Consider the following 21263-nt stretch of genomic DNA (forward strand, 5'->3'; position numbering starts at 1 on the left):
CCATCAAAAAGAGGATGATCCCCATCAGCTTTCTATAGGCTAAGTCTACTATATTTATCTCAGCTACACCAATATTAAGCGCATTGCTTATATTTACAACAGGAGTATAGCCTACCTGGCTGGCATGAAAACGAACCACTGGGAAAAGCGTCCTCCATTGGTTATTTAAGTGCATAGATGACATGTATTTCCCCCGCTGTCCCTGTTCGGTATTAAGTGCTGTAATAATAGACTACTACTCTTAGGAAAAAGGGTTCCAAAATGGCTATTCGTCTGTCCCCATAGGATAACCTTTTGGTTCCAGGTAGAACCCTTTTTGGCAGTGGTGGAAAAAGTACCCAATTGTCATACTTGAGTAAAAGTCTAAAAGTATTTGGTCTTAAATATACTTAAGTATCAAAAGTAAACGTAATTGCTAAAATATACTTAAGTATCAACAGTACAAGTATAAATCATTTTAAATTCCTTATATTAAGCAAACCGGCCCTCATCATTTTCTTGTTTCTTGTTTTGTTTACAGATAGCCAGGTAGGCAACACTCAGACATAATTTACAAATGAAGCATGTGTTTAGTGAGTTCATCAGATCAGAAGCAGTAGGGATGACCAGGTATGTTCTCTGTTTAGTGAGTCCTCCAGATCAGAGGTAGTAGATGACCAGGGATGTTCTCTGTTTAGTGAGTCCACCAGATCAGAGGCAGTAGGGATGACCAGGGATGTTCTCTGTTTAGTGAGTCCTCCAGGTCAGAGGCAGTAGGGATGACCAGGTATGTTCTCTGTTTAGTGAGTCCTCCAGATCAGAAGCAGTAGGGATGACCAGGTATGTTCTCTGTTTAGTGAGTCCTCCAGATCAGAAGCAGTAGGGATGACCAGGTATGTTCTCTGTTTAGTGAGTCCACCAGATCAGAGGTAGTAGATGACCAGGGATGTTCTCTGTTTAGTGAGTCCACCAGATCAGAGGCAGTAGGGATGACCAGGGATGTTCTCTGTTTAGTGAGTCCTCCAGGTCAGAGGCAGTAGGGATGTTCTCTGTTTAGTGAGTCCTCCAGATCAGAAGCAGTAGGGATGACCAGGTATGTTCTCTGTTTAGTGAGTCCACCAGATCAGAGGCAGTAGATGACCAGGGATGTTCTCTGTTTAGTGAGTCCTCCAGGTCAGAGGCAGTAGGGATGACCAGGGATGTTCTCTGTTTAGTGAGTTCACCAGATCAGAGGCAGTAGGGATGACCAGGCATGTTCTCTTGATAAGTGTGGGACCATAAGACCATTTTCATGTTCTGCTAAGCATTCAAAATATAACGAGTACTTTTTGTGCCAGGGAAATGTATGGAGTAAAAAGTACATCATTTTCTTTAGGAATGTAGTGAAGTAAAAGTAAAAGTCGTAAAAAATATAAATAGTAAAGTAAATGACATATACCCTAAAAAACTACTGAAGTAGTACTTTCAATTATTTTTACTTAAGTGCTTTACACCACTGCTTTTGGGTTCCGTGCAGAACTCTATAGGGAAAGAGTTCTACATGGAACCCATTAGGGTTCTACCTGGAATCTAAAGGGGTTCTTCAAAGGGGTCTCCTATATGGACAGCCGAATAACCGTTTTAAGTTCCAGATAGCACCTTTTGTTTTCTATGAGTGTAGTGCCAGTAATACTAAAACTCTCCTTACAGGTAGATTTATGCTGCCCCTTTCACTTGTGTATACGGGCAGAAGATTGTTAACATAGTCAGCTAATAATGGCTAGCCTATTTTTACATTTTATTTCACCTTTATTTAAGCAGGTAAGCTAGTTGAGAACAAGTTCTCATTTGCAACTGCGACCTGGCCAAGATAAAGCATAGCAGTTCGACACATACAACACAGAGTTACACATGGAATGAACAAAACATAGTCAATAATAAAGTAGAAAAAAAGAAAACAAAGTCTATATACAGTGAGTGCAAGTTAGGTCAAATAAGGGAGTTAAGGCAATAAATAGGCCATGGTGGCGAAGTAATTACAATATGGCAATTAAACACTGGAATGGTAGATGTGCAAAAGATGGATGTGCAAGTAGAGGTACTGGGGTGCAAAAGGAGCTAAATAAATAAATAAATACAGTATGGGAATGAGGTAGATAGATGGGCTGTATGCAGATGGGCTATGAACAGTGTTACGAATCGCTTTTGGCCCGACAGTCTAGGGGGGGATGGTAATGAGACCCGTAACATAACTCATGCAAATTATAATTGTGACAAAGTAAAAGTGAGAACGAAATAACCACGACTACTGAAATCTACCGTCAAACTCAGGGTTTATTAATAAACACACGGTAATGGGGGGGGAACAGGAAAAGGGGCTGAGCTGGACCCAAGGAAAGAAACAATAAGTATTCAAAAACACCCCTAAGCTAGACTAGCCTACTTTAACAACAGCTAACTAACTAACCAAAAATACAGTGGGTGGTCCGCCCAGTTCTAACTAGTGTATTTAACAAAGTCTACCTACGGGTAGTGTATGCCCATGGGCGACTTGTCTTGGTTTCCCCTTTTCCCACCAGCAATCAAACACAAACACCATAACCAAAAACAATACTCACAGGTGAGGACAAAGTGCTATGGAGGTGCTCAAACAAAAGAGAGGTTAATACACAACGAGAGAGTGAACCACAGAGACCTACAGACATGGCATTTACAGAGAGATTGAGCTCTAGAGCAAACTACTGACAGGGTTTTTAAACCAAGGGAAAGGAACTGTGATTGGGTAGGAAACAGGAGGAGGTGTGTCTTCTGATTGATGATTGATTGTTGACTGATTGGGGAGTGATGATTTTCACCTGTGAGGGGAGAAGGAGAGAAAAGAACACAGGATATACACACACACAGACACAGGATACCTGTATCCGTAACAAACAGGTGCGGTGATCTGTGAGCTGCTCTGACAGCTGGTTCTTAAAGCTAGTGAGGGAGATGTGAGTCTCCAGCTTCAGAGATTTTTGCAGTTTGTTCCAGTCAGTGGCAGCAGAGAACTGGAAGGAAAGGCGACCAAAGGAGGAATTGGCTTTGGGGGGTGGCCAGCGAGATATACCTGCTGGAGCGTGTGCTACGAGTGGGTGCTGCTATGGTGACAAACGAGCTGAGATAGGGCGGGGCTTTACCTAGCAGAGTCTTGTAGATAACCTGTAGCCAGTGGGTTTGGCGACGAGTATGAAGCGAGGGCCAGCCAACGAGAGCGTACAGGTCGCAGTGGTGGGTAGTGTATGGGGCTTTGGTGACAAAACGGATGGCACTGTGATAGACTACATCCAGTTTGCTGAGTAGAGTGTTGGAGGCTATTTTATAGATGACATCGCCGAAGTCAAAGATCGGTAGGATGGTCAGTTTTACGAGGGTATGTTTGGCAGCATGAGTGAAGGAAGCTTTGTTGTGAAATAGGAAGCCGATTCTAGATTTAATTTTTGATTGGAGATGCTTAATGTGAGTCTGGAAGGAGAGTTTACAGTCTAGCCAGACACCTAGGTATTTGTAGTTATCCACGTATTCTAAGTCAGAGCCGTCCAGAGTAGTGATGCTGGACGGGCGGGCAGGTGCAGGCAATGATTGGTTGAATAGCATGCATTTAGTTTTATTTGCGTTTAAGAGCAGTTGGAGGCCACGGAAGGAGAGTTGTATGGCATTGAAGCTCATCTGGAGGTTAGTTAACACAGTGGCCAAAGAAGGGCCAGAAGTATAGAGAATGGTGTCGTCTGCGTAGAGGTGGATTAAAGAATCACCAGCAGCAAGAGTGACATCATTGATGTATACAGAGAAGAGAGTCAGCCCGAGAATTTAATCCTGTGGCACACCCATAGAGACTGTCAGAGGTCCGGACAACAGGCCCCCCGATTTGACACACTGAGCTCTATCAGAGAAGTAGGTGGTGAACCAGGCGAGGCAATCATTTGAGAAACCAAGGCTATCGAGTCTGCCGATGAGGATGTGGTGATTGACAGAGTCGAAAGCCTTGGCCAGATCAATGAATACGGCTGCACAGTAATGTCTCTTATCGGTTATGATATTGTTTAGAACCTTGAGCGTGGCTGAGGTGCACCCATGACCAGCTCGGAAACCAGATTGCATAGCAGAGAAGGTACGATGTGATTCAAAATGGTCAGTAATCTGTTTGTTAACTTGGCTTTCGAAGACCTTAGAGATGCAGGGTATAATAGATATAGGTCTGTAGCAGTTTGGGTCTAGAGTGTTTCCCCCTTTGAAGAGGGGGATGACCGCGGCAGCTTTCCAATCTTTGGGAATCTCAGACGATACGAAAGAGAGGTTGAACAGGCTAGTAATAGGGGTTGCAACAATTTCGGCAGATAATTTTAGAAAGAGAGGGTCCAGATTGTCTAGCCCGGCTGATTTGTAGGGGTCCAGATTTTACAGCTCTTTCAGAACATCAGCTATCTGGATATGGGTGAAGGAGAAATGGTGGGGGTTTGGCGGGTTGCTGTGGAGGGTGCCGGGCAGTTGACCGGGGTAGGGGTAGCCAGGTGAAAAGCATGGCCAGCCGTAGAGAAATGCTTATTGAAATTCTCAATTATAGTGGATTTGTCAGTTGTAACAGTTTCCTAGCCTCAGAGCAGTGGATAGCTGGGATGAGGTGCTCTTATTCTCCATGGACTTTACAGTGTCCCAGAACTTTTTTGAGTTAGTGTTGCAGGAAGCAAATTTCTGCTTGAAAAAGCTAGCCTTGGCTTTTCTAACTGCCTGTGTATAACGGTTTCTAGCTTCCCTGAACAGCTGCATATCACGGGGGCTGTTCGATGCTAATGCAGAACGCCATAGGGTGTTTTTGTGTTGGTTAAGGGCAGTCAGGTCTGGAGTGAACCAAGGGCTATATCTATTCCTGGTTCTACATTTCTTGAATGGGGCATGCTTATTTAAGATGGTGAGGAAGGCACTTTTAAAGAATAACCAGGCATCCTCTACTGTCGGGATGAGGTCAATGTCGTTCCAGGATACCCCGGCCAGGTCGATTAGAAAGGCCTGCTCGCAGAAGTGTTTTAGGGAGCGTTTGACAATGATGAGGGGTGGTCGTTTGTTCGCAGACCCATTACGGACGCAGGCAATGAGGCAGTGATCGCTGAGATCTTGGTTGAAAACAGCAGAGGTGTATTTGGAGGGTGAGTTAGTTAGGATGATATCTATGAGGGTGCCCGTGTTTACGGATTTGGGGTTATATCTGGTAGGTTCATTGATAAATTGTGTGAGATTGAGGGCATCAAGCTTAGATTGTAGGATGGCCGGGGTGTTAAGCATGTCCCAGTTTAGGTCACCTAGCAGCACGAGCTCAGAAGATAGATGGGGGGCAATCCAATCACATATGGTGTTGAGGGTGAGAGACTTGTTTCTGGAAAGGTTTATTTTTAGAAGTAGAAGCTCAAATGGTTTGGGTACAGACCTGGATAGTAAGACAGAACTTTGCAGGCTATCTTTGCAGGAAATTGCAACACCGCCCCCTTTGGCAGTTCTATCTTGTCGGAAAATGTTATAGTTAGGAATGGAAATGTCAATATTTTTGGTGGTCTTCCTAAGCCAGGATTCAGACACGGCTAGGACATCTGGGTTGGCACAGTGTGCTAGGGCAGTGAATAAAACAAACTTAGGGAGGAGGCTTCTAATGTTAACATGCATGAAACCAAGGCTTTTACGGTTGCAGAAGTCAACAAATGAGAGAGCCTGGGGGATGGGAGTGGAGGTAGACACTGCAGGGCCTGGATTAACCTCTACATCACCAGAGGAACAGAGGAGGAGTAGGATAAGGGTACGGCTAAAGGCTAACAGAACTGGACGCCTAGTACATTCAGAACAGAGAGTAAAAGGAGCAGGTTTCTGGGCACGGTAGAATATATTCGAGGCATAATGTACAGACAATGGTATAGTAGGATGTGAATACAGTGGGGGCAAACCTGTACATATAGTGATAATGAAAGAGATATTGTCTTTAGAAATAGCATTTAAACCAGGTGATGTCCAATTTGTAAGTCGCTCTGGATAAGAGCGTCTGCTAAATGACTTAAATGTAAATGTAAATGTCACTGCGTGTGTGGGTGGTGGAACTAAATTGTTAGCCGAGGCGTGTTGAGCAGTGCTAGAGGCTCTACAGTGAAATAAAACAATAGTTACAAACCAGAACAGCAATCGACACGGCATGGTGACGTTAGGGAAAGGCATGCGTAGCCGGGTGATCATACAAGTCCAGTGCGTGGCTTCAAGCAGCTAGCGGCACGGGGCTAGCAGGCTAACAGAAAGGCCTTAGAGGGATGACGCGACGGAGGGAAGTCTGTTGTGCCCACCTCGTGCAGTTACATCAGCGGACGGATCAGCAGGGCTCCGTGTGGTAAACCAGGCCAATTGGCAAAATATGTATAGTGGCGGAAGAAATATGTCCGAAGGGCCTCTTAAGCCAGCAGTCCAATGTGCTTTAGATAGCTAGCAGGCCGCAGATTAGCGGCTGTGCGTTTAGGGGTCGTTCGCTGCTATAATTCCAGGTGGGAAAAAATATATAAAAAACATCATAATAAAAATGTAAAAAATAAAATAAAAAATAGGTTCAGAGCTTGCGGAGCTTGCATGTCAGACTAATGCAGCCATAGAAATAACACTGGTTAAGCTTTTAATAAGATGTGAAAACAATACAATCACTCACCACTCCTATTGTTTTAACAGTCATGTATATGTATTCTGCTATAAATCAATGGTTGCTCTCACTGCTTTTCATTAGCAATGATGACTAAGTGACATCTGACTTCATGACACATATCAGCAGGTTTTATGTCCACCCAAACCGGGTCATGATAAACCACGAGATACCGTACATGGCATGAGGCTATGACATGCAGCATTGGAATGTTGAAACCGTCGTTAGCCTGGGTAGTACGTAGAGGTTTCACTATGCAGACGCATGAGGACGTCTCGTGACAGTCACCCTGAAATAAAGCCTACTTTGAGGCAGACACAAGGGAACACAGACAGAAGAGGGTTGTGTGTGTGTGTGTGTGTGTGTGTGTGTGTGTGTGTGTGTGTGTGTGTGTGTGTGTGTGTGTGTGTGTGTGTGTGTGTGTGTGTGTGGTACGTGTATGCACACTGGCAGACAGCTGAGAGGAGCGAGAAGGGTGTCTCTGGTCTCCTCCCTCTATCCTCTGGTCTGGTCTGTCGCTCTCTCCTCTGGTCTGGTCTCTCCCTCTCTCTCCTCTGGTCTGGTCTCTCCCTCTCTCCTCTGGTCTGGTCTCTCCCTCTCTCTCCTCTGGTCTGGTCTCTCTCTCTCACCTCTGGTCTGGTCTCTCCCTCTCTGGTCTGGTCTGGTCTCTCCCTCTCTCCTCTGGTCTGGTCTCCTCTCTCTCTCTCTCTCTCTCTCCTCTGGTCTCCTCCCTCTCTCCTCTGGTCTGGTCTCTCCCCCTCCCTCTACTCTCCTTGCCTCTACCCCCGCTCCCTCCCCCATCACCTGTATCTCCTGACTCCCAAACCACCTCCCCTCTGGTCCCTAATCCAGAGATAAGCTCCTAATGCCTGCTAGAGAGAGAGAGAGAGAGAGAGAGAGAGACTATAACCACCTAAAAGGAAGCGATTCCCAAACCTTCCATAAAGCAATCACCTACAGAGAGATGAACCTGGAGAAGAGCCCCCTAAGCAAGCTGGCCCCGGGGCTCTGTTCACAAACAGACCCCACAGAGCCCCAGGACAGCAACATAATTAGACCCAACCAAATCACGAGAAAACAAAAAGATAATTATTTGACACATTGGAAAGAATCAAAATAACAGAGCAAACTAGAATGCTATTTGGCCCTAAACAGAGACTACACAGTGGTAGCATACCTGCCAACAGTGACTGACCCAAACTAAAGGAAAGCTTTGACTCTGTACAGACTCAGTGAGCATAACCTTGCTATTGAGAAAGGCCGCCAAATGCAGACTTGGCTCTTAAGAGAAGACAGGCTATGTGCACACTGCCCACAAACTACCTAACCTACTGCCAAATGTATGACCATATTAGAAACACATTTTTCCCTCAGATTACACAGATCCACAAAGAATTCGAAAACAAATCCAATTTTGATAAACTCCCATATCTACTGGGTGAAATTCCACAGTGCCATCACAGCAGCAACATTTGTGACCTGTTGCAACAAGAAAAGGGCAACCAGTGAAGAACAAACACCATTGTAAATATAACCATATTTATTTTCCTTTTTGTACTTCAACTATTTGCACATTGTTACTACACTGTATATATATATATATATATATATATATATATATATATATATATATATATACTCTGACATTTTAAAGGACTTTATTTGTTTGAAACTGTTAATTTTTGTTGTTTATTTCACTTCTGTTTATTATCTATTTCACTTGCTTTGGCAATGTTCACATATGTTTCCCATGCCAATAAAGCCCTTAAATTGAGAGAGAGAGAGAGAGAGAGAGAGAAAAGTTAGAGGAATTTTCTTATCTCTCCAACTCAAACAAGAATCTAGTACAGTGTTATTTGCAAAAGGGAATTTGATTCACAATTACTTTGCATTATACTAGCATGATTTAGGACATGTGCCGATTATATTCTTCTTCTTTTTTATTACATTGTGCACGCACAGCATGACGGCAGTGTACCACAAGAGGGCAGCACTTGCATGGTCTTTTTTGCATTCATTGTACAACTGTATGCCAATGACGATCAATAGGTAATAGGTAAGATAATCAATACGGAAATTCACCAACAATACTAACTGTTCTCCACAAGTACATAATGAGTTAGGGGGCGATTTGGGATTGGGCCTTATAGCCATTGTCTACAGTGGTGGAAAAAGTACTCAATTGTCATACTTGAGTAAAAGTACAGATACCTTAATAACAGAAAATGACTCAAGTAAAAGTGAAAGTCACCAAGTAAAATAATACTTGAGTAAAAGTCAAAAACGATTTGGTTTTAAATATACTTAATTATCCAAAGTAAATGGAATTGCTAAAAATGTGCTTAAGTAAAAGTTAAAGTATGAATCATTTCAACTTCCATATACAAAGCAAACCAGATGACACAATTATTTATTTATTTTTTCTGATGGATAGCCAGGGGCAACACTCCAGCACTCAGACAGAATTTACAACGAAGCATGTGTGTTTAGTGAGTCCACCAGATCAGAGGCAGTAGGGATGACCAGGGATGTTCTCTGTTTAGTGAGTCCACCAGATCAGAGGCAGTAGGGATGACCAGGTATGTTCTCTGTTTAGTGAGTCCACCAGATCAGAGGCAGTAGGGATGACCAGGTATATTCTCTGTTTAGTGAGTCCACCAGATCAGGGACAGTAGGGATGACCAGGGATGTTCTCTGTTTAGTGAGTCCACCAGATCAGAGGCAGTTGGGATGACCAGGCATGGTTCTCTTGATAAGTGTGTGAATTGGACCATTTTACTGCTTTTAGTACTTTTGGGTGTCAGGGAAAATGTATTGAGTAAAAAGTGCATTATTTTCTTTAGGAATGTAGAGTGAAGTAAAAGTAAAAGTTGTCAAAACTATAAATAGTCAAGTAAAGTACAGATAACCCCAAAAATTACTTATGTAGTACATTAAAGTAATTTTTTAAGTACTTAAGTACTTTACATCACTGATTGTCTACGATAAGGGGTATGTAGACAGGACATGCCAGTCTTGTATATACAGTATCCTCAATGTCTATATTTATAGTTACAGCTTCAACAAAATAGTGTACAACAATGTAAAGTACACGTTTGTTACATCACATATATGCAGCCTTTCACATTTACATTCATAAAGGAAACATGCAAGGAAATCGCTCTGAGGTGTAATATTGGTTCCCATGCTGTGTAGGAGATAAGATGCCGTTGTGGTTGGATTAAAGTTCACTTCCTACGTGGTTTGTTTTCGAGGTTTAACGTGCATGTTAAGACCTACACACGCTAAAAATAGGCATTGGATCTGAACGGCTAGTTTTCAACTGAACACCTGTGTGAAGCCTCTGTCTCCACGTTCAATTCATGTGAAAGATTTGTCGTTCTGCAGAAGTATTGGTCTCTATAATGTCTCTCATCTCATGGGGTGAGCAGAGTGCCACTAATTTAATTCCGTTTTAAACATACCTGTTGCACCAGAGGCCAAAATGACCTTTGCTGCCTGCCATTCACCGGTGGTCACCCGCGGCCTGTATGCCAAAACTCCTGCCTTTTCTTTGTAGTTTTCCCTACTTAACAGCCGTCCGTGTATAAAGTGTCTGAGTGTATATGTCGACTTGTTCTTTAAGTGGTGCACAAAATAAAAAAGACTGAAAGGACAAAATAAATGTATTTTTGTAAAAGTGAGTAAATACAGGCCTACTCGATAGTCGCTGTTTAAAATGCTCCCACCTCACAGGCACGAGATTTATTTACATTTACAGCCACAATTTGAAGACAAGACAACCACACAAATGGATAAAGATGCATTTAGTAAGAAAATTATTATTAACTGATTATAAACAGAAACAGGGAGATTGGGGGAACTCTGGTCCTGGCGGATAGGCACCTTGCAGCAGGGCGTGACTCGACCACACAATTCTGCATGAGGAGCTCATTTCTTGGGGCAGCGGTCGTGGCAGGCGCAGGTGAGAGCAGCGACCAGGACTACGAACTCATTGAAGTCCACCTCGGAGTCTCCATTATGGTCCAAAGCCTTCATCAGCTTGTCACAGTCCCCAGGGTTCTTAGAAGCCTGCAGAGAGACGGAGGAGAACGAGGAGGGTCCCACAAAACAACAGGATTCATCTCGACGACTGTTATTCACACAAATAGCGTGATGTATAAACTAGAATTGACTTCACGTTGAATCAGTAAATCTGAAAACAGCCCTTTGGATGGGACAATAAAGAGTTTTTGAATCGAATACATTTTTTCTGCAGTGTGGCGATGGCCGACAGCGCAGTGTACAGTACCTTCAGGAGAGAAGGCAGCTCCTTTTCCATCATGGTTTTGAGCTCAGCCTTGCTCAGCGTGCCCTTGTTGCCTTCGGCTCCAGAGTACTTGTCAAAGGTCTTCAGGAGGATGGCCATCGCTGTCTCCAGTTGGGACATGACTGCTACTGGTGATGATAAAGTTGGGGCAACAACTCCAAGGTTTCGGCGACCAGACAGGAGGAGAGGTGAAGGTACAGACCGGGTGGAATTGAAGTCTGCTTTATATTCTGCTCATGTATTAATGTTGACTGATGTTTGAATCAGGGGAACTTACTAAAGCCACTGTTGGCTCAGTGCTTGGGAGGTGGCAGTGACCGATAGTGTTTGATTTGGGGGAGTTTACTGTTGTGTCAACATTATCTTAACATCAAAACGCCTATTGCAAACTTTACCTCAATGACTGGCTCCATAGAATGCTGTCGTGCCACTTTGTCAAAATTGGATTTGATTCAAGAATAGTTCAAGTGTTCTTCGGGAGGTGTTTGGATCCTTGTGCGTTGTGACTGTTTTCCTTCAGAGCTGCTGTTAACTTACTTTTGAGTGGCTTTTTGGACACAGGCCTGATGAGTTTTGGTTGGCTACATTAAATGGTTACACTCGGATTAGAGTGTTTCTGTAGGAGCACGAATATTCTGTAACTAGAGGTGAGATAAGATCACATCATGTTCTTTGATCAATACCACATGACCAGACCAGGCAAAATGCGGGACTATTGTTGCAGTGTACGAGAGAATATAGATTATATACCGAACGAAAAAAATAAATGCAACATGTATAGTGTTGGTCCCATGTTTCATGAGCTGAAATAAAAGATCCCAGAAGATCCCAGAAATCCATACTCACAAAAAGCTTATTTCCCTCAGATTTTGTGCACAAATTTGTTTACGTCCTTGTTAGTGAGCATTTCTCATTTGCCAAGATAATACATCCACCTGACAGGTGTAGCATATCAAGAAGCTGATTAAACAGCATGATCATTACACAGGTGCACCTTGTGCTGGGGACAATGAAAGGCCACTCTAACATGTTCCATTTTGTCACACAACACAATGCAACAGTTGTTTCAAGTTTTGAGGGAGTGTGCAATTGGCATGCTGACTGCAGGAATGTCCACCAGAGCTGTTGCCAGAGAATTTAATGTTAATTTCTCTACCATAAGCTGCCTTCAATGTCGTTTTAGAGAATTTGGCAGTACGTCCAACTGACCTCACAACCGCAGACCAAGTGTATGGCATCGTGTGGACGAGCGGTTTATTGATGTCAATGTTGTGAACAGAGTGCCCCATGGTGGTAGTGGGGCTATGGTATGGGCAGGCATTTTTCAATGAATTGCATTTTATCGATGGCAATTTGAATGCACAGAGGTACCCTGACGAGATCCTGGAGGCCCATTGTCGTGTCATTCATCCCCCATCATTACCTCATGTTTCAGTATGATAATGCACGGCTCCATGTCGCATGGATCTGTACACAACTCCTGGAAGCTGAAAATGTCCCAGTTCTTCCATGGCCTGCATACTCACCAGACATGTCACCCATTGAGCATGTTTGGGATGCTCTGTATTGACATGTACGACAGCGTGTTCCAGTTTCTGCCAATATCCAGCAACTTCATACAGCCATTGAAGAGGAGTGGGGACAGCATTCCACAGGCCACAACCAACAGCATGATCAACTCTATGTGAAGGAGATGTGTCACACTGCATGAGGCAAATGGTGGTCACAACAGATACTGACTGGTTTACTGTTCCACGCCCCTACCTTTTTTTAAAGGTATCTGTGACCAACAGATGCATGTCTGTATTCCCAGTCATGTGAAATCCATAGATTAGGGCCTATTTAATTAATATCAATTGACTGATTTCCTCATATGAACTGTAACTCAGTAAAATCTTTAAAAGTGTTGCATGTTGTGTTTATATTTTTGTTTAGCGTAGTTTCCCTAGTCTTAGATGAAGTGTTAGCGGGTCCCAGTTCTGTTTGTGCTGTTTAGCCAACATAACTGGAGCCAGGCTAGAAGAGGGTATATCCCCACAGACAGAACAATGAGACAGATATTTCACTGGATGTATAAATGTGAAGCACCCGGTTGGTGTTTCCACTCACTACCAAATATGGTCGTGAGAGGAAGCCCACTGGCGGGCAGTGGGAAAAGTTGGAATGAGGTGGATTTTGGCCGACATTCTGCACATTTTCTCATCGATTAAACAGTTGATTTTTATACAGTTTTCTGTTCCCAAAACTAGAATCTGTTAAAGAACAAAGTGGACAACGTTTTATAGACTTTACTCTTTTCAAAGTAAAAAAAAAATGCAAAGGCGAATTTAGTTATTGCACACTTCACAGAGTAGGCGTTCCGTAACGGAAATATGCAGATAATACTAGAATGCGCCAATAGGATATGTGCTTGGCTCTGCTCACCTCCTTCTTTGTTCTGCACACTCTGACTCATTTGTTCCCATTTGAAACGACAAGCTGTGGTCTATCTTGGTTAAGTTATGAAAATCTTTGGGTATCTCTGTTCTGTGTGTGAATCTGGTAGCACTGTTTCCTGGAAATGCTGCTCTCTTTTCTCGTAAACATTTATGATCCCTATATAGTGACGCTTTCTTCAAAAGACAACCTGTGTGTCTGCGTGCATCGCAAAATCCAAACATTTCCAGTCTTCTACATCTTTCAATCCACTGAATTAAACACGTTTGTTCAATATCAAAACACAACTTCATATATCAGATGAATCTCTGATGATAACAAGTAAACGTGTAAATAGGAAAACAAGGATCTTGCCATACGGCATAAGCAGTGAGAATGTGTTACTGTGCCTAACAATTCTGTCTTGGTAGGAGTGCAGCCATGGTTACAAACGGTTGTTTGTTTTTATAAGATGTGAGTAGGTGTGTGTCTGCTTACTTTGTAACTGCAGGACCTAGTGACTCATTGGGGCAAGTTGTGGGATAACACATTAATATATATAATGTGTGGAGTCAATCACCACCTTCCGGAGACACCTGAAACCCCACCTCTTTCAGGAATACCTAGGATAGGATAAAGTAATCCTTCTCCCCCCCCCCCGCTCCTGGTGGAACAAACTCCCTCACGACGCCAGGACAGCGGAGTCAATCACCACCTTCCGGAGACACCTGAAACCCCACCTCTTTCAGGAATACCTAGGATAGGATAAAGTAATCCTTCTCACCCCCTTCTCAGCCCCCTTAAAAGATTTAGATGCACTATTGTAAAGTGGCTGTTCCACTGGATGTCTTAAGGTGAACGCACCAATTTGTAAGTCGCTCTGGATAAGAGCGTCTGCTAAATGACTTAAATGTAAATGTAAATGTTAAGCGTTGACAACTACTGTGAGCATATCATTTGTTAGCTGTGAGCAACTGATAAGAGTGTCAGCTAAACAGCTCTAAATAGCTGAAACGTACATGACCTGTTACTCAAACAATTGCACAATGTGTATGAGTGTGTGTCAATGTGTAAGGCAAAATCACATCTATTGTTATTGTAAAACTGTTCTGTTTCTCATTTCTGTTCATCCTGTAGTCGACAGCAGACGAGGGGCCGTGGTTACTACCTGAGATATAAGCATATACTGTCACCACCGTCTGCTCTCTTTCCATTTCCTGTCACTGACCTATGAGAGAGCCTATGAGAAAGCCCCCAGATACCATCATTTCCACTGGTAATATAACACCAGTTAAACTGAGAATCTTAAGGCTGCATCCCTGGACTGGATGATGCTCAATCATTGGGCATTTTTCAATTCTACTGTATTTTCCATTTGCAGTCATTATTATTGTCAAAACACATGTCTCTTGTGTAGCATAATTTTCTCTTTTACTCGCTTCTCTTGTCAGGCACATGGACACATTCACATGCACACGTGCGCACACACACTTTTCATGTAAACACTGGCTTTCGCATAGGTCTAAGATACAAACCAGAGTTAAATAAAGAGTAACTATTCACAGATCTTTGTAAAAGTACCTCATTGCACAACCTAAATTTACACGAGTCTCTCTTTCACTTCCTCACTGGAGAATAAAGTACATTCCACACAGTAAAAATGGTTTAAAGAAGAAACAATAGCAGTAATTACCTACTGCAATCAAATAAAAAAAACACACACATCAAAAATACACTGTACATACATACTGTAAAATACCTACAGAAATGACTGACACATGAAACGCAATAGAAACATACATTCACAGCCGGTCCTTAACCTTTGTCTTGGGTTGGTAATGCCAAGTAATCAAGTGATTCATACACCTGGACTTGACACTGTGTGAGTGAGAGTGAGAGTGAGAGTGAGAGAGAGAGAGAGAGAGAGAGAGAGAGAGAGAGAGAGAGAGAAAAGTCAGCAATGCATATAGAATAACAGACTTCAGAAACGTTTTGATATCTTAAGTGAGATCACCATGCCTATAGAACTTACTCCACTAAATCAGGATATTAGCCTGTGAGTAGGGTGTGGGATGGTGTATGGCTGTAGGTGGTATGATGTGATTAGCCTGTGAGTAGGGTGTGGGATGGTGTATGGCTGTAGGTGGTATGATGTGATTAGCCTATCAGTAGGGTGTGGGATGGTGTATCGTGGCTGTAGGTGGTATGATGTGATTAGCCTGTGAGTAGGGTGTGGGATGGTGTATGGTGGTAGGTGGTATGATGTGATTAGCCTGTGAGTAGGGTGTGGGATGGTGTATCGTGGCTGTAGGTGGTATGATGTGATTAGCCTGTGAGTAGGGTGTGGGGTGGTGTATGGCTGTAGGTGGTATGATGTGATTAGCCTGTCAGTAGGGTGTGAGGTGGTGTATCGTGGCTGTAGGTGGTATGATGTGATTAGCCTGTGAGTAGGGTGTGGGATGGTGTATCGTGGCTGTAGGTGGTATGATGTGATTAGCCTGTGAGTAGGGTGTGGGATGGTGTATCTTGGCTGTAGGTGGTATGATGTGATTAGCCTGTGAGTAGGGTGTGGGATGGTGTATCGTGGCGGTAGGTGGTATGATGTGATTAGCCTGTGAGTAGGGTGTGGGATGGTGTATCTTGGCTGTAGGTGGTATGATGTGATTAGCCTGTGAGTAGGGTGTGGGATGGTGTATCGTGGCGGTAGGTGGTATGATGTGATTAGCCTGTGAGTAGGGTGTGGGATGGTGTATCTTGGCTGTAGGTGGTATGATGTGATTAGCCTGTGAGTAGGGTGTGGGATGGTGTATCCTGGCTGTAGGTGGTATGATGTGATTAGCCTGTGAGTAGGGTGTGGGATGGTGTATCGTGGCGGTAGGTGGTATGATGTGATTAGCCTGTGAGTAGGGTGTGGGATGGTGTATCTTGGCTGTAGGTGGTATGATGTGATTAGCCTGTGAGTAGGGTGTGGGATGGTGTATCTTGGCTGTAGGTGGTATGATGTGTACTGATTATGAGACTCACCCATTGGGTGGATCCTCTGGAGGAGGAGGAAGAGCTCTGGTTGGCCGCCTCTTCCAGCTCCTCCATCTTCAACTCCTCGTCCTCATGGTTGGGAGCCTCGTGGATCACCCTGACTGTTCTGTCTGGGGCACCACCTGTATACCCCATACACATACAGTGTTGTGAACAAAATATTTGCCTCTTTTTCTAATTTTCTCAACTTTTACATATATTTGATGCTGAATGTTATCTGATCTTCAAAGAAAACAGAACATTAGATGAAGGGAACCTGAGTGAACAAATAAAACAACATTACATGCATATTTCATGTATTCCATTAACACAAAGTTGTGCAACACCCAATGCCTCGGTGTGAAAAAGTAATTGCCCCCTTACACACAAAAACAGCTTGTACCATCTTTAGCTGTAATGACTCCAACCAAACTCTTCCTGTAGTGGTTGATCAGTCTCTCACGTCTCTGTGGAGGCTTTTTGGCCCACGCTTCAATGCAGAACAACCAGTTATTGAGTATAAAGGGGCAACTACTTTTTCACACAGGGGATTTGGGTGTTGTAAAATTGATTTTTTTTTGTGAACTTGGGTTACCTTTATCTAATTTTAGGTTTTGGTTGAAGATCTGATAACATTCACTATTAAAAATATGCAAAAATTTAGAAAATCAGAAAGGGTTTATACTTTTTCACGGGTTTGTAGATATCAAGGGCGTACACAGAAAAACAACCAAATAACAGGATGCGTCAACTCACTGTCACAGTAACAAGGTGATACAGCATTGAATATATACTGTAACTCTGATCTGTTGCGAAATGGGCTTGAAAGACAAGACTAGGGACTGTTGCAAGGTTAGGCTGAAACGGCTTGAAAGACAAGACTAGGGACTGTTGCAAGGTTAGGCTGAAACGGCTTGAAAGACAAAACTAGGGACTGTTGCAAGGTTAGGCTGAAACGGCTTGAAAGACAAAACTCCGTGGCTGCTCTATAGAAATGAAAAATGTACATCGTCGGATTGTAAGGTTCTGATCTACTGATGTACACATATGTAAACGTTGTTTGACAAAAGCTACCAACTCTTTTATCAGCACACGAGTGTAGTATCCTATAGCAGTGTTTGACTTGGACTGAAACAGGTGCCGTTTCTCATGTTGGGGGCCGGTACCGTTTTATATTTAGATGCAGTAGCTCCACAAAACCTTAATAATATTCCACTAGAGGAATAGGAGCTCAAGCAGTAGACCATGTGACGTGTCGGTACTCAGCTCCAGTCAAACACTGATGTAAAATAAATATAATATCACAATGCCCTCTGACCTTGGTGTCTTTTCCATGCCCTGTACAGGCAGATGAGAGGGAGGAGGAACAATGGCAGGACAGCAAGTGGAATCATGATAGGCAGCTGCTGGAGCAGTTTTTCTTCTGAGGAATCTGCTGTGCAGAAAGAGTGGAGTTATTAGCAAACTATTGCAATACGATTGGATCTATAACCAGTTTAACTTGTTCTTAATGTATAACTTTCCCCAAAGAAATGTTAACTGTCTCTAATCAATACTCGCCATTGTTTGTTGTGTTTTGGGACGTAACTGTTATCCGTGTCCCATTCCCCTCGGATTCAATAAGAGATGGGATCTCTACAGAAACTTTACAGATGTAAGTACCCGTGTCATTTCTAGTGAGGTTTGAGATGGTCCAATTTGAGCAGTTACAGGCTACAGTCTGCTGAGATGCCCTGTCATAACACTGACTGTAGGTGACCAGGACACTTTATATTTTATCTCGGTGTGTCCTTCTTTTTAAGCCAATTAACTGTCCCTCTTGACACATTTTGATTCCAGCAGCACTGGATCTGAACAGTGTCCCCCTCTGTTACTGTTACATTATGAGGAGACTGGATCACCACCAACATGCCTCTTATCCCTGTGGAGAGACAGAGAAAACAACATATTAGTGAAACATCAAATGACAAGGCTAAATAGTATGATATGCATGAAGCTGATGTAATGTATTCAAATTAGGGTGGTACCATTGCCAAATCTGAAGAATTAATAATTACCATATAAAACATGGTATGAAATGGGGTATAAAACATAGTTTTATTAATTCTACAAGCATTGCTGTTGATGTTAATGACACCAAAATAAATGCATTGACTACAGTGAAATGAATGAAAACAAGTTAAGAGAAACTATAAGGTAATGTCCAGACCAGTAGAATGTAAATTACCGTTCCTTTAAAAACATTGTGACGTCTTTGCCCTATGAGCCAAAATCCAAAAAAAAAATCCAAAAAGATAATGATGGTCCAAATAAATGTGTAACTCAATATTTTGTAACCTACCCCAAGAAGAGAGGGAACAGAGGAAGGAGAGGAGCAGCCAGACCCACAGATGCTTCATCTTTCTGGAAGGATATCAGAATGAGGCCAGTCACTCAGCCTTCAGGTGCTGTGGCCTCCCCCTCTACACTCACACCCAGGGCATGAGAATCACAACTGACACACACTCGCTGTGGACTTCCTCTGATGACGCACTGAAATGTTAACCACAGAGTCGCTTCTCTCCATCTTTCTCTCTCTTCTTTATGTGTGTAATGTGTTCTTTCTTTATGCTGAACCTATGACCCAGTAATGTCATCTTCTTTTGGTGCTGCTGTCTGCTCTATACCAGTTGATTTCAAGTATCTGCAGTTCTGAACCAGCTGTATTTGTTGATTAAAGATCTAGTCAAAAGTTTCGTCATTGGCAAAATGATGGGGAAAGCAGAGAACTAAATGTGAAGATTGTAAAATGTCCATTGTTGTGTCACTCACAAGTCTAACTTCCTTCCAACAACATCTGATGTGACAATTTAGCAAAGACAAAATATAAAGCTAACATTTCTGCATGGAATTGACATGGTGACTGCAGGAATGTCCACCAGAGCTGTTGCCAGAGAATTGAATGTTAATTTCTCTACCACAAGCCACCTCCAACGTTGTTTTATAGAATTTGGCAGTACGTTCAACCGGCCTCCTAACTGCAGACCACGTGTAACCACGCCAACCAGGACCTCCACATGCAGGATAGTCTGAGACCAGCCACCCGGACAGCTGATGAAACTGAGGAGTATTTCTATCTGTAACTAAGCCCTTTTGTGGGGAAAAACTCATTCTGACTGGCTGGGCCTGGCTCCAGGCCCACCCATGGCTGTGCCCCTGCCCAGTCATGTGAAATTGATAGATTACGGCCTAATTTTATTTAATCTTTATTTAACAAGGCAAGTCAGTTTAAGAACAAATTCTTATTTACAATAACGGCCAAACCCTAACGACGCTGGGCCAATGGTGCGCCGCCCTATGGGACTCCCAATCACGGCCGGTTGTGATACAGCCCGGAATTGAACCAGGGTCTGCAGTGACGCCTCCAGCACTGAGATGCAGTGCCTTAGATGTCTGTGCCACTTGGGAGACCCAATTAATTTATTTCAATTAACTGAGTTCCTAATATGAACTGGAACTCAGTCAAATCATTAATATTGTTGAAATTGGTGCATGTTGCGTTTATACTGTTGTTCAGTACATAATACTTTTGTGGATCCTTACATTATGAATTACAATTATTGACAGACTTACATGGACTTTTCTTCCACTGGTAGCTATGGTAACAGAATATGGCCACCAGTATGACTGGGAGACATCTCAAAGTGTAGGAGACTTGTTACGTCTCTCGTCGGAAGGCCTGGACCAAAACGCAGCGTGGTAAGTGTTCATGATTCTTTATTACTGTTACGGATAATGAGTGAAGAGGTGTGGAGTCAGGCGCAGAGGGCAAAAGGATGTGGGAAAAACACGCTTTAATGTCCAGGAGTAATAACATGAACAAAAGTAGGAAAACAAATGATCAGAAATAATAACGGACAGCGCGAAACCCGGAAATGCAAACAAAATACACTCAAACACAAAACAGAGGAACAAGCCCGCACGAAACAGAAGCGGGCTGAACAAACTTATATAATCCCACCCTAACAACCAAACAAGAAACAGGTGATACCAATCAGACAAAACCAAAGGAACACAGAACAACGGATCGGTGATAGCTAGTAGACCGGCGACGACGACCGCCGAGCGCCACCCGAACAAGAAGGGGAGTCACCTTCGGTAATATTCGTGACAATTACTCAAAACACTCGAACAAAATAACAAAGAGAAAAAACGAACAGTTCTGTAAGGCAAATAAACTATACAGAAAACAACTACCCACAAAACACAGGTGGGAAAAAGGCTGCCTAAGTATGATTCCCAATCAGAAACAACGATAGACAGATGCCTCTGATTGGGAACCACCCTCAGCCAAAAACAAAGAAATAGAAAACATAGAAATAAAGAAACTAGAATGCCCACCCTAGTCACACCCTGGCCTAACCAACATAGAGAATAAAAGCCTCTCTATGGTCAGGGCGTGACAGTACCCCCCCCAAAGGTACGGACTCCGGCCGCAAAACCTGACTGTAAAGGGCAGGGTCCGGGTGGGCATCTCTTCACGGCGGCGGCTCTGGTGTGGGACGTAGACCCCCCTCCGCCCGCAGATCCCTTCACTTTGGTGGCAGCCCTGGTGCATGGACCTTCACTGGAGGAACCGGGCCGCAGATCATCGCTGGAGGCTCCGGACTGGGGACCGTCGCTGGAGGCTCCGGACCGGGACCGTCGCTGAGGCTCCGGACCGGGGACCGTCGCTGGAGCTGGAGGTCGCTGGACCGGGCCATGGATCATCTGGAGGCTTCGGGCCATGGATCATCACTGGAGGCTTCGGGCCATGGATCATCACTGGAGGCTTCGGGCCATGGATCATCACTGGAGGCTTCGGGCCATGGATCATCACTGGAGGCTTCG

At 43.5% G+C, this 21263-nt stretch overlaps 1 protein-coding gene and 1 long non-coding RNA gene across 3 annotated transcripts; both read right to left on the bottom strand.

Annotated features, from left to right (window-relative positions):
- Positions 1-10361: 10361 nt before the first annotated feature.
- On the bottom strand, positions 10362-11310 carry LOC115133668 (protein S100-P). The gene is made up of 2 exons (XM_029667151.2): positions 10947-11310; positions 10362-10726 (listed from the first exon to the last, which is right to left on the bottom strand). The coding sequence occupies exons 1-2, from the start codon at positions 11082-11084 to the stop codon at positions 10586-10588; spliced, it is 279 nt and encodes a 92-aa protein (XP_029523011.1). The 5' UTR covers positions 11085-11310; the 3' UTR covers positions 10362-10585.
- A 3476-nt stretch (positions 11311-14786) lies between these two features.
- On the bottom strand, positions 14787-19021 carry LOC115133677 (uncharacterized). Of its 2 annotated transcripts, none has more exons than XR_010464598.1 (5): positions 18736-19021; positions 17955-18315; positions 17713-17826; positions 16404-16537; positions 14787-15257 (listed from the first exon to the last, which is right to left on the bottom strand). It is a non-coding gene; the product is annotated as an uncharacterized LOC115133677 (long non-coding RNA). The 2 variants fall into 2 exon arrangements; XR_010464599.1 differs by lacking the exon at positions 18736-19021 and adding an exon at positions 18622-18709.
- Positions 19022-21263: the final 2242 nt, after the last annotated feature.

Source organism: Oncorhynchus nerka, linkage group LG8, assembly GCF_034236695.1.
Source record: "Oncorhynchus nerka isolate Pitt River linkage group LG8, Oner_Uvic_2.0, whole genome shotgun sequence".
In the NCBI taxonomy this organism is placed as follows: Eukaryota; Metazoa; Chordata; class Actinopteri; order Salmoniformes; family Salmonidae; genus Oncorhynchus; species Oncorhynchus nerka.

Excerpts from the sequence above, each read along its gene's own strand:
- LOC115133668 (XM_029667151.2), bottom strand. The coding sequence starts at position 11,084 with ATGTCCCAACTGGAGACAGCGATGGCCATCCTCCTGAAGACCTTTGAC. Across the intron at positions 10,727-10,946 it reads AGCTGCCTTCTCTCCTGAAG|GCTTCTAAGAACCCTGGGGA; the intron begins GTACTGTACACT and ends GTCTCTCTGCAG.